Source organism: Aythya fuligula, chromosome 3 (genome assembly GCF_009819795.1).
Source record: "Aythya fuligula isolate bAytFul2 chromosome 3, bAytFul2.pri, whole genome shotgun sequence".
NCBI classification, from domain to species: domain Eukaryota; kingdom Metazoa; phylum Chordata; class Aves; order Anseriformes; family Anatidae; genus Aythya; species Aythya fuligula.
In genome coordinates, this window is record NC_045561.1 from 6,276,056 (window position 1) to 6,288,299 (window position 12,244).

At 43.1% G+C, this 12,244-nt stretch overlaps 1 protein-coding gene across 1 annotated transcript in view; it reads left to right on the plus strand.

Annotated features, from left to right (window-relative positions):
* PCSK2 (proprotein convertase subtilisin/kexin type 2) overlaps positions 1-12,244 on the plus strand; it is a 101,068-nt gene that overhangs the window by 65,528 nt on the left and 23,296 nt on the right. The window contains exons 6-7 of the mRNA XM_032185278.1: positions 3,795-3,871; positions 9,945-10,033. Of these exons, the coding sequence (XP_032041169.1) occupies positions 3,795-3,871; positions 9,945-10,033 (166 nt within the window). The remainder of the gene's footprint in view (positions 1-3,794; positions 3,872-9,944; positions 10,034-12,244) is intronic.

A 12,244-nucleotide genomic window follows, 5' to 3' on the forward strand; every position in this document is an offset into this window, starting at 1 on the left:
GTGGCTACATGGGACGTAGAGCAGAGCTCCAGGCTACTGAATCACACACGGAATCCATTTGCCTCTCACTACTCTGGACACAAGTGATATATCTGCACAGTTAGAAGGGATTTTGAGTCCATAATTCTCTGCACAGGGGAATTCCAGAGTCAGGAGTGGTTGATAGCTTCCACAGGGTGCTTTTGTGTCTGATGTATTCCTGAAAAATCAGCCTCACCAGCCCTTCTTTGAACTTAGGGCCTGTGTGAGTAGGACCACATTCCTTCCAGATGAGGGAGGGAAAATATCCCACAACTGAGTTTAATTTCTCGTCCATACAATACTTCTAGAGTGAAAACAGAATAAGGAGCTGGCAATATACTGATGGAATTACATTTAGTATCCAGTTATATCATACCCATGCGAAAAAGATCTCAAATCCCTGGAACTAAGCTCAGTTATCTGCAGTCTGCACAGTTTCCAGGACATGTCTAGTCCAAGGCAGTAATATAAAAAGTTTATTTAATTTGTGATTGAAATTCATTTCTCTCCAAAAGTTGCCAACCCTAGACTAGACTCTGTGACAGAGTAGGTTTTATCTTCTAATTAAATTACCCCGAAAGAGTAATTGTTTCTGTTTTGACTTTACCATTGGAGGTATTTTTCCAGCCTGTCCTGCTAGGAGTAGATACTGCGCTTGTTAATAAAAAACAGGACAGGATCTTCCATTGACAAGCTCATTTCCTTTTACTGATGTTCATTTCTTTTTACTGCCAGGTGTTGGATGAAACCTTGGTCCTTGCACAAATCCTTGTCACAGCTCCCCTGGACACTGCAGATTGCAAACCCCTTCTGTTGCTTTGGCAGGGGACGTTTGTGCCGCAAGGCCATTGTCACACAGGCCACCACTTGTGGCACATCCCCTGTCTCCTGTGTGACTTGTCATACCCCACAAAAGAGTTGGTGTTACTCCTGAAATTCCCACTATGGCAGAAACAGCCTTTTGCAACTACACAAAGGGGAAGTAGTCAGCCCAAGTTATCTATTACTTCTTACATTGCTTGTGCCTGTCTTGGGCTGCAGCATCTGATTAGCAAGCACTGTTCTTTAGCACAAGGTCAGATGCCTTTCTCTGCTGTCTGTCACTGTAGCAATATTTACTGCACCCCAGCGTAAGCTGTGCCCCCAGCACCGTGCTTTATTATGAGCTGTAGTTACAGGAATACAGGTTACACTTAACACAAGTACCTGGGAGTGCTTTGAAAGCCGGGAAAAAGGAACAGAAAGGTGAAGTGACTTGGTTCTGGTTGCCACAGTGACCCCCAAAAGCTTTAGACTCCTTCCAGCCAGGTGAGCTGCTGCTGGTGACATTCCCTTCATGCTCACGGTTAGCACCAGCTGCAGTACCTTAGTTTCTGTGACACCGGAGAGCACAGCACTGCTGTACAACAGGACATGGCACGTACAGGGGCAATGCGAGAGGCCCAGAGCCATTTAGCCAAGGACCAACAACAGCCAAGAGGGGCTGCTGGGGGAGCAGCTCGGTCACCAGATCAGAGGCTGTGTCATTCCAGGTTGTGGCCTCCTGGCTTCCAGCATCCGTTGTTTTGGGGACTGTTGGAAATGGAAAAAGCACAGCAGATAATACCCTTTCCAGATTTATCTTCCATTAATTTGTCTTAAGCTCTTTATTTTTTTTCTCTTTATTTTTTTTTTCTTCTTTTTTTTTTTTCTTCTTTTTTCCCCAGGGTTTTGACCTCTGTGTTGCTGGGGACCAATGAATTTTGTAACTCATTACATGTTCTGTGGAAAAGTACTTCTTGCTGTTTTCTGCTGCTTCTAAATCTTCCCTCTGGTAATTTCTGTGGATTCCCGCTAGTTCTCACATTATGAGGAGTACTCAATAACTCCCTGTCCACCTTCTCTGTGCTATCCATGATTTATAGATCTCTGTCAAATTCCCCTTTCCCTGGCCGAAAAGTCATATTCTGTTTACTCTTCACTCATACAAATCCATGCCTTTCAATTGCAGTATAAGGAATTGAGCTAATTAAAAGAGGTAAATTAAACATACACCTGAGCACAGAGACTCAAAACCACTAAGAATCTGTGCCTTAAGATGCCTTCTAATAATTTCAGCTACAGGCTGAAAATCAGGGCCCTAGTTTAGAGATACTGAGAGATCAGTAAAGATACTCACAAGGGGATTCAGCTATATCTGAGAAGGAGAACAGCATCAAACCGCGTGATTGACATTCTGCAAAAAAATGACCCCAAAAAATCTGCAAAAAAAAATGACCCAAAAAACCATTGTGCAGTGACTGGATACTTAGTTATACCCTCCAAGGAACAAGGACAGCGTTGTCTCCGTTTTGTTCTGGCAGAAGAGTTTTTGGGAGCTGGGTTTATTGAATCTAAAATCCCAAGGCTTTGGTGCTACCAACGGACTGCCTATTCCTGTACCCCTGAAACTGATAATTTGCTGAAGGGGAATGTTTTTGGGAACAAAGCTATTCATACACGAGTCTCAAATTATGTTCAATAGCATGCTCAGCCAAATCTTACAAAGAATGTACGTACACATTAATTAAGAATTAACATAATTCTGTTCCTTGACTATGGTGTTTATTAAAATATAAACTGTGTGATCACACACTTGAGAGGAAGCTTCTAAATATTTTTAAAAGCTTAATTTCCAGTCACCCTTTATTTATGTGTTTTCATTGAGAGAGAAGAAAGAAGATGGCACTTGACTTTCTGAAACTTTCCACTTGGTTCTCAAATATAGCATCAAAAAGTTGCTGAGTGTCCTTTATGCTGCTGATGGGGCAAAATCATGAATGGTTTAGATTATATGGAAAGGAGAGGCATGGGATGGCACTTTCAGAAGGGCCTGCAAGCCGCATTTGTGAAGCTATTCAAGCAACTGAAGGATCAAGAAAATACATAAATGGGATTCTCAGATGTATGTGCTGACCATGAATATAGTTTTCATGCTTGAATTCTGAGAAATTGAGAGATTGAAATGATTGTACAAAACTGTTTGTCTTAGTAATGCAAATTAATTTTTAAAAGATAATTATAGGAAGGAAGATCCCAAGTGTCTGGTAATTTCCACTGCCATTTGAAAAATAGGATTTAATGTTTTTCCTGCCACACTGAGTAAACCAACACTTAAATATGGATGTAGATATTGGTGAGGTAGTCAAATTAACCTGAAGCTGTTCTTAAGATCCCAGTAGATAAAGTACTTTTGGAAATTGTGTCCCGTGTTTGAGCTGGTGCTGAGATGTAACTATGCAGGGCTCTTGCTGAATCTTGGATGGGATCAGAGAAAGGATGACATTTTCTTTCCAAGGGGAGGAAAAATAAAATACAAACCACCTAACAAAGTTTTCTGTGGATATATTGACTAAGGTATTACTGTCAGTTGGACATCACTACTTATGGTGTGAGGTTTTCAGTTTGGAATCTGTCTTTGGAAAATAGCTATTTAGGATCCCCAGTGCTAAGGGAGCAGACCAGAAGAGCTGTGGCCTGCAGTGTGTCAGAAGTAGCCTGAGCACTCACAGCACATCACACTAAGCCACCCTGGTAGGGCAATACTAATGGAGGTTTTGCACCCCAAAGAGCATCTTTCCCCAGGCATTCTGGTATGAGAAATGTGCAGCACTACAGGGATCAGCATCCAAAATGCATCTCAGAGAATGAACATGACAAAGATTACTGATGACTCCCAGCCCCTACAACCTGTCCCACTTTGCCCTGCACATCTGCTTTTCTGCTAACTCACTGAATGTCTTTGTGTTTTGCAGAATGCCCAAGCCAGCTACGACTTCAGCAGTAATGATCCCTACCCTTACCCCCGCTACACAGATGACTGGTTTAACAGGTAAATGGCTTCCAATTGACCTGCCATTCACTGCAGTTGGCAGAGGAAATGATAAGTATTTGCTGATATTTGTGGAATGTCTGTTTTCTTCTAAATTCTGTGGTTGCCAAAACAGAAGCTTCAATCTCATTACAGCTTAAAAATGAGAGGCTACTTCTAACTTCATTTTTTAGATGATGCTGAACAGTGGTTCATAAGCAGTTTATAAATGGTTTATTGTGTTTTTAGATGAAGCTGATGCTTCAGAAGAGTATATATTTACATTGTCTGTACGGGTGACAGACACATACAGTTTTCTGCCAGCTAGTCTATGACTTTATGATAACCCAGCTCTGTAAGTTTAATGCAGTCTTGATGGGTTTCCCATCTATTGCACCTGATATAGTATGACCACTATTTAATTTTAAAGATAATAAGCTGCAAGGAGGAATTTTGTGCAGCTGGAGTCAGACAGGAAAAGACTCTGGGGGACGGAGCAGCTTTTTCACTTGATTGTAAACTAAGAGTGCTGAAGAGCAGCATGGTGTAAAATAACCAGCTTGGAAAAAAAAAAATTACATTTTACAGAAGTTCTGAATCATCTATCCTTTCACCATGATTTAAGGACAGTGTATGTGGATAGCATTTCAGAGTTTGATTCTGAGATATTTCAGATGGCTGGAGGAATTAAAGTCCATGCACCACTGACTGGGAACCTGTTCTGTTGGGTTTTAAGCCTGGAATCAACAGTGCAACTGTGTTTGTTGTGGTATTTCTCTCTATCACAGCGTGATTGTCCAAGTCCCACTTTTCCATCAGTATGTTCTGAACCTAACCACTTTCTAACCCGTGATTGTCTGGTCCTTAAAGGTATGGTATAAATGCGAATGGCCCAAAAGAAAAGGCTCCAGATTTTAGGAAACATAACTGTTTGGTTTCCCCAAACACATTTTTGATTAAAATAGAACAGAAACATGTTGACGGTTCTTAAAATAAAATAAAATAAAACAAAACAAAATAAAATAAAATAAAATAAAATAAAATAAAATAAAATAAAATAAAATAAAATAAAATAAAATAAAATAAAAAATCCCTGGCTTCTGCATCCATACCATACAATGCCCTTTCTGCCAGGCAAACTGCTCCTAGCAAGATGTTAACATAGTCAAGGGTGCAGAGTCCAAGGCGCACCTATAAGGTGCGTTTAGTACCTGGCGATCTCATCTTCCAGCATCTCTGGCTCTTCAGGATACTCACCAGGGTGTCGGACAGGTTCTGGCTTCAATTTGCAAAACTTGTTTCTGGCTATTTTCAAGGAAATTTCCAAATGTTGTCTAGATTTGAGTATAATTGATGCCTTCAGCATTTATATAGCAGCAGCTCTGAGAAGCTGGAGTATTTTAAGATTTTCAGGGCTCATAGTGTTTGTAGAAATACATTGGAGCTATTTGAACTTGTTTTCATCTCTAACTTAGTGTGGCTGCATGAATGGCCTCTTGAGTTTTGGATGTAGATTGTTTTGTTATTGTTTGTTTCTGTTTCTAAAGAAATCAATTTTACGTCAGTCAGGGTGGCACAACAAAGATGTGGAGCAGCTGTGCTTCCACCTCAGACACAGGCTTCCTGGAATGGATCAAACAGATTTAGGAGCTGTGATGTCCTCGTTTATAGTCCTGCCATTTTTCAGCAAAAGCAAGATGCCAGTGATATTTCTCCTTCATTTTAGGAAAGGACATCTGACAATTTTAAACTAGCATGAATCCAATTAGTGAATGGAAAGCCAGAGAAAGACTAGGGCTCTAATTTGTGAAGGTCTGCTAGCTTTCTTGCTTTATTTATGCAAAGGATCTTTGTAGGAGAAAGATATCACTTAGCTCTGGAGCAGTACAGAGGAAAATTAAATTTAGCTTTAGTGGGTAATGGTAGATTGTGTCATTTTCAGTGTGGAACTTCATAAAACTAAGTGTGTTCTGCCAAGCACCATTAACACCAGTTGTGCTGCAATCAAATATTTTATAGCAGGGCGCAGTTTGCGGTCCTCACATGTTCGGCAAGGTGGCACTGCAGACAGAGTTACCTCCTAAAGTCTCTTAAACAGGCCTGGAGTATCCTGGAAACGACAAGGCTTATGATCTCTCACCCCAGATTCCTCTGCCTAACCTCAGGCACTCGAGTGAAGAACCAAGAGTAAGCAGCACAGTTGCCTGTGACTCAATCTATAATTATTGAGAACAGCGTGATGCAGGTTTTCAGAACTGCAATATCTCTTTCTGTTTCTTTTCTTGAGCAGACAGGGAGCTGAAACTATTTCAATATCAAGTCCATTCCTTGCCTGCACAATTCAGGAAGTCTTCAAAAAGTGAGATGTCACCTTTTGCCCAGACTAAGACAAGAACCAACACACTGTGTCCAGTTGTTCAGGAGTAGTTGTGGCTGTTTTTCTCTGCAGATTCCTATGCTGTATTGTCAGTTAAACTGACGTGCCCATCTATAAGCTATTGTCATGACTTGTGACTCCTGAATTGTTATTACTGGGAGGTTACAACCGTCTGCCTGTGATGGTCTGACTGTGTCATATGTGTAACTGCACAGGTGCATCTGGATAGACAGTAGTTATACAGGACTGCCATTCAAAGAAGCCAATAAAGGCTCCATTTTGCTCAGTTTGCAGTAAGTTACATATCTCCCATTGAATTTTATGCATGCAGGAGGATCACACTCAAAATAGGATAGCGTGGTATTCCTTTTTCCATAAAGAACATGTTTCTGTTTAAGCAATTCAAGTGATTTGTGGAACAAGAAGCAGAAGACTGTTTTTAAAAAAGATGAACCAAGGGGCTTTTGTAAGCTGCCAGCTGCATGTGCCAAGTATCATTAGACTTTAAGAAAAAAGGAAGAGGTTTTTGCATCGAGTATTTCATTAATCACAGCTGCTCTGCTCCTAAGTACAGATTCCGTTTCCAGTTGGTGCTTTTTAAGGCTGCTGGAAGCACTCTGGCCTCTATATCTAGGAGCCACTGGCCTGTGAAATCAAGCAGGGTGGGTTTTGGAAGGGGACAATTTGGTGCTTCAGGCAGGGAGCTGCAGGCAGGCAGTTTGGCTGCTGTTCCCAGCAGAGGTGTGCAGATGGCTGGGCAGCAAGGGTATTTATTCCCATGCTCCCCAGACTTTCTGCTTGACTGTGTTCAGAGCACAGCTTGGGGACCAAGCCCACAAAGAGAATGACATTTTGGGATGGGAAATGCTGGGTGCAACACAAGGCAGGGCCGTGTTGGAGCCCAAGAAGCAGTGAGGGCAGTGAAGGAACCTGAACCAAGCCCAGTTCCCAAAAGCAGAGGCAGCCCCCCAGCACTCAGAGTGGTTTTCTGGTGCCCACTTTGGGAAGCAGCTGTGCTTCCACCACCACCTCCTGCATAACATTCAGGAGCTCGGCAGGGACCACGTTGTGCTGTGCAGAGGTACCTGTGCACATCAGGGATAGCTCAGCCTTGCTGTATGGCCCTCTGACTCCTCATTGCGAGCCTGCACGGGGCTCCCCATCTCAAAGCTCTGAGATTAGGAATTTCTGCTGGGACATAAATAACAAATAATTATTTTCACTCCTGTAGCCTCTGTATTCAATATATTCTCTCACCCAGATCAGAGTTTGCTGGGCATAAAATTATTTTCTATCTTGGAAATCTGTTTTCTTCAGATGTTAAAGAAAAAAGAAGGCCTTTATCTATTATGGATTCAAACAAAATCCCACTGAGTCTCCCCTTGGCTTCCAGACAGCGCTCATTAAAAGTATAAAAACACCTGCTCCCCTCCTCCTCTGTTTTTCAATCGATACACTGGAAACCACGCAATAATTGAGAATTCATATAAAGGGATATAACAGCTCTTTCTACCTGCAGCGTTACCACACGAATAATGGAGAGCCGCAGCACTACTTCTGTTTCTTTGAGTGTTTGGATACAGGTGGAGTGGCATGTTCCCAAAGCAGTGCCCCCCTTCCTGCTGTGCTTCCCCATGTGCAAACACTCAAAGGCTCAGAGGCCACAATATCAGGCGACTTAATTATTTTTATCCCCTGGTTTTAAAGATTGAAATTTGGTGATGAGGTGACCATTGGACAGAGAAGCTGTGAGTTGGGCCCATGACACAGGTTACTTCACAGAAACCACAATGGGTTTATCAATGATACATGAACAGCAGAAAGGGCTAGACTTGAAAAGTCTGTTATTTTCCATTAATAATTCAACTAAATGCATTTGCAGTAACTCGCATGTGATTTTTTTTCCCTCCAGCCAGCAGCATGGTGTCTAAACCCTGAGCTGCTGGAACAGGTCTGCTCACAGGCTCCATCATGCGGACCGCTGGAGAGCAGAAGTAGGGAAGAGGACCTTCTGGCAGTCCTAATACGGTTTTTGCTTCTGTGATACAGACTTCACCTGACAGCATCACCATTTTTATTTAATTTTTATTATTATTATTTTTTTTTGTGCCCCAGCCTCAGTTAAGCCAATTTTTTAACAAAGCCATTTACTCTGCTTTGTGGCTTCGAGCTAGCCCACAGGTGACTAGATAACGAATGCCTAGCAACCGTATATTTTTTTTCACAGTTCCTTGAACAAGGGCATGAGGGAAAACCTGCTTGAATGTTGAAAGAAATTTCTCCAGCAGCTGAATAAGAAGTCTGTATCACTCACCTCTCTCCCCCCTTTGTAAAAGGAACTTGCGTGAGATCGTGATCACAACACTGTGTCCATTTGAGACCAGCCTTTTTTTTTTCTTGGAGCTACCTTGAAAAACACGCTCTTCCAAGTGCAGCAGTGAAAAGGATGTGACGCTTCTCACCCCTTTATTAATTTTACACTCACCTCTGCCAGAGGTGCTTAAAGGGAGAGAGGGAGAAAAAAGCTGATTAAAAGAAAACAATCCTGCTGCCTCCAGTGATGGTTCGTCTGGGACTCTGTATAGCCTTTACAACACAGCACAGCTAATTGCATGAATCCTTAGCATGCTGTAGGAGCAGTGCCAGCTGTAATGCACAGAGGGGATGGATGTGAGTGCTAGGAAGGATTCATATTGATGGAACATCTTAAAAAAACTGTCATCAGCATAGATTTTGCTAGTTGCTCTGCTGCTGCGCTGTTTTTTAAAACTATATTATGTTGCCTTTATTTAACTTCTGTGTTGTTTAATTTTTGTGATGAATTAGGAGAAAGAAAAATGCAATGTGCCTTCCTGCAAGCCTGCCTCAAAGCCACCAGCAGCTTCTTAACCAGCTGTTAAGAGCTGTAAAGCACTTCAGAGACACCAAGTGTTCTCGAAACGCCACGTGTCAGCCTGAACCTGGACCTCGGTGTCAGAGACATTTCCCATTTGAGCTGAAAGCAGGAGGTCTGCGAGTTGACAGCTGCAGCCCCTTTTCTGCCTTTGGCTCTCCTGGGAATTAGGGGCTGGAAGAGGAGGGTACAGGTGCCCTTGGGCCTGGCCAGCCAGGCCACAGTGCTGGTGCCGAGGAATGCAGTGACCCCTGCGGCTCTTTTCTGTTGCTCCAGCTTGATCTTGCACCACCTCTTTGCATAGCATTTTGTTGTGGGCAAGGATATACTCCTGATACATATTTGAAGAGCAAAAAGGCAATTGTACCTAGTTCTGTGGGGCTTAAAATAGTGGGTGTCATGCTGCCTAGTCACAAAAATACAGGACTTAATATTGATTTATTTCTGCACTGTTCTTTCAAGGGGCTGTTTCTGCTGCCTAATAGTTGGTAACAAGACAGAATTTGACACCCAGAGTTAAAAAGAAAAGGGCTGAATAACTTCAGGACTAAATGAAGCATAAGTATGCATGTTAACCTCCGAGCGAGCATCATCCGTACTGCAGAGGGGAAATTGATTATTTGTGCTTCAGGAAGGAATGAGCTCATCCAAGGATCCTAGTACAGCGCTCGGCAGTTTGCCATGGAAGGGTTTTCCTCTGAAGCTCTGGGATCTGCCTACAATGAGGCAAAACCAGGACCAGGGTGATGCATCTTCATTCAGCACATGCAGTTGACCACCGAATTAGCTGGGCTCACATGGTGTCTATGTTTTCTCCTCTGCAGCCACGGGACAAGATGTGCGGGAGAGGTGTCTGCTGCTGCCAACAACAACATCTGCGGTGTGGGAGTTGCGTACAACTCCAAGGTGGCAGGTACAGTCGCAATCCAAGGTGTAAATGCTCCTCAGGCAAAACTGCTCCTGCAGGGACTGGTAGCATTGCCCAGGACAGGACTGCAGGCTGGCACTGGACCATGTGTTTATTACTTTTTACAGAAGCTGGAGAGAGGAATTTCTCCATGGCTTTGTCTTCTCAGCTGAGGGCCTTATATTGCTTCTTCAAAGACATTGCAGAGGAACAGCTCATCTTCTCCTTATGTTATCCCCTGCTTGCAATGCTCCTTCCCTGCACAGTTGCAGAATCATTTGTGACAAATCTCATTTTTCAGGAGGTAAAATACAAATTTCTGCTGTACTTGGAAATTGTACTTGAAAAGGCAAATCCCACGCTGTTTCTGTTCCTCAGGCTTTCACAGCACAGGCCCTGCAGTGCTGGGAATCTCTGCAGTCATTGCTTTCCTCTCCCATAACAAGGCAGAGTGGTAGGAGTAAAGGCACAGAGTGGACTTGGTGGTGCTTAGCACCCAGCATTCACACCTGAGATGTGTTGGGTATTTTTACTTCAAATAGCTTTTGTCTGCGCTGACAGACTGAGCACAGTGGTTGGAGTGAGTTGAGCATGCTTGGACAGCATGTGCCAGTTTAGTTTCATCCTAAAGAAATCTGTTTTTCCCACTGAAAGGTTGTTCCATGATGTTAACAAGGGCACAGCAAGTAGAGAGATGCTTATGAATTCAATTTCATTCCCTAATCCACACTAAACTCCAGTGTGGATGCACCCATTGCTTCCTGGGGAAGGTTCGCAGTGGGTGTGCAAGGGCAGCTCTGCTCTGCTGGGCCAGTCCCCAGTTCACTGCCATGATAGAAGAGTCTGAGGAAGGCCACGTTTTACCTGTCACTGCATGACCCAAAGCCAAACTTCCACGTTAGAAGGACCCCAAGCAGCGTTTGCTAAGCTGTTATCCAAGAAACATCCCATAAGAGTTAGTAACCAAAAAGGCAGGTCTAGTGCTTGTCCCTCTCCTTCAGCAGAGGCAGTGTCTCCTTCACAGATGGGACATGTTAAAGTTTACATTCTGGCAATAACTGGTTTTAGAGGAAATGTGATTTGAGGCATGGGATTTTGGCAGGTTCACATCTGTATTAATGGTAAAATGTACAGCTTCAAGCTGGTTGTTTAAAAATCGAGAGGTGAAGGCTTTTTCTCATGGCCAGTAGCCTACAAATAGTCTTCCAGATTTGCCTCCTTCGTAGCAGAATCCCCACTGATTTGGGGGAACTAGCCTTTCCTGCATAAGGGCGGTGTGCACCTACAGCACCACCCTGTGGTCAGTGGAAAATCAGAAGTTAATTAGAGCTGGCAGGCTGCAGGTGACATGATTCGGGGTCACGTTTGCAGGTGGAATTGGAAAGTTGGTAAGCAGTGATCTGGGGAAATGTGTGTTTTCATTCTCATATCTATTTTTTATTTTTCTTTCTTCCCTGAAGTCAAGCCAGATTGCTTGGCTCCCCCTGTTGTCCTCGGTCTTCCCAGGATCAATCATTAATTCTGTGGTTCCAGTGCAGACCTCCATTTTACAAGCATGTCAGGGGATTTCTCAGCCATTGAGGTTCACTTAATAATTTCTAGCTTGAATTAGAAGATCAGGAATTATCCAGCTTTGGTCAATTTTCCATTTGAAGTTTATACCATGCCTGTTTGGCAAACACCACTCTTCCCAGCCTCATATTTGCCACGCGGATTTTGTATGGAATACAGTGAAAGCACTGGCTTGTACACAGGGCTCCCCACTGCCGTGCACACTGTTGGGCTCTGTGGCATTGATTTCTGTCACAGCTCTTTGGAAAGTGTCTCTGGTTACTCGTGTCTCATCCAAAGGCCAAGAGGTTGGCTGGCAGTGCAGCTGGCCTGTGAGGGGTATGATGGATGCAGGGCCTTGCACTGCTGGTTTTGTCATACACTCTGTCTTGCTTACAGCCAGCTCTCCAATGTCTTATGAAGTTGACATGTCCTTGGATCATATCACTTAAACTCTAACTCAATTTCTACTGTGACATAGGTTATAGGAAGCAGGTTTTATTTATTTATTTTTTTTCCCTACAAATATTGGCCATGCTTTACTATTGTGTCTGCATGTTGAGACATCAATAGTTTTCCAGGAAATCATTGTCTACTGTCTTTTCCCTTCCTGATTAAATTCTGGAGAAGAACCAAAATAAACAGAAAAATGACTTGAAAAACAAA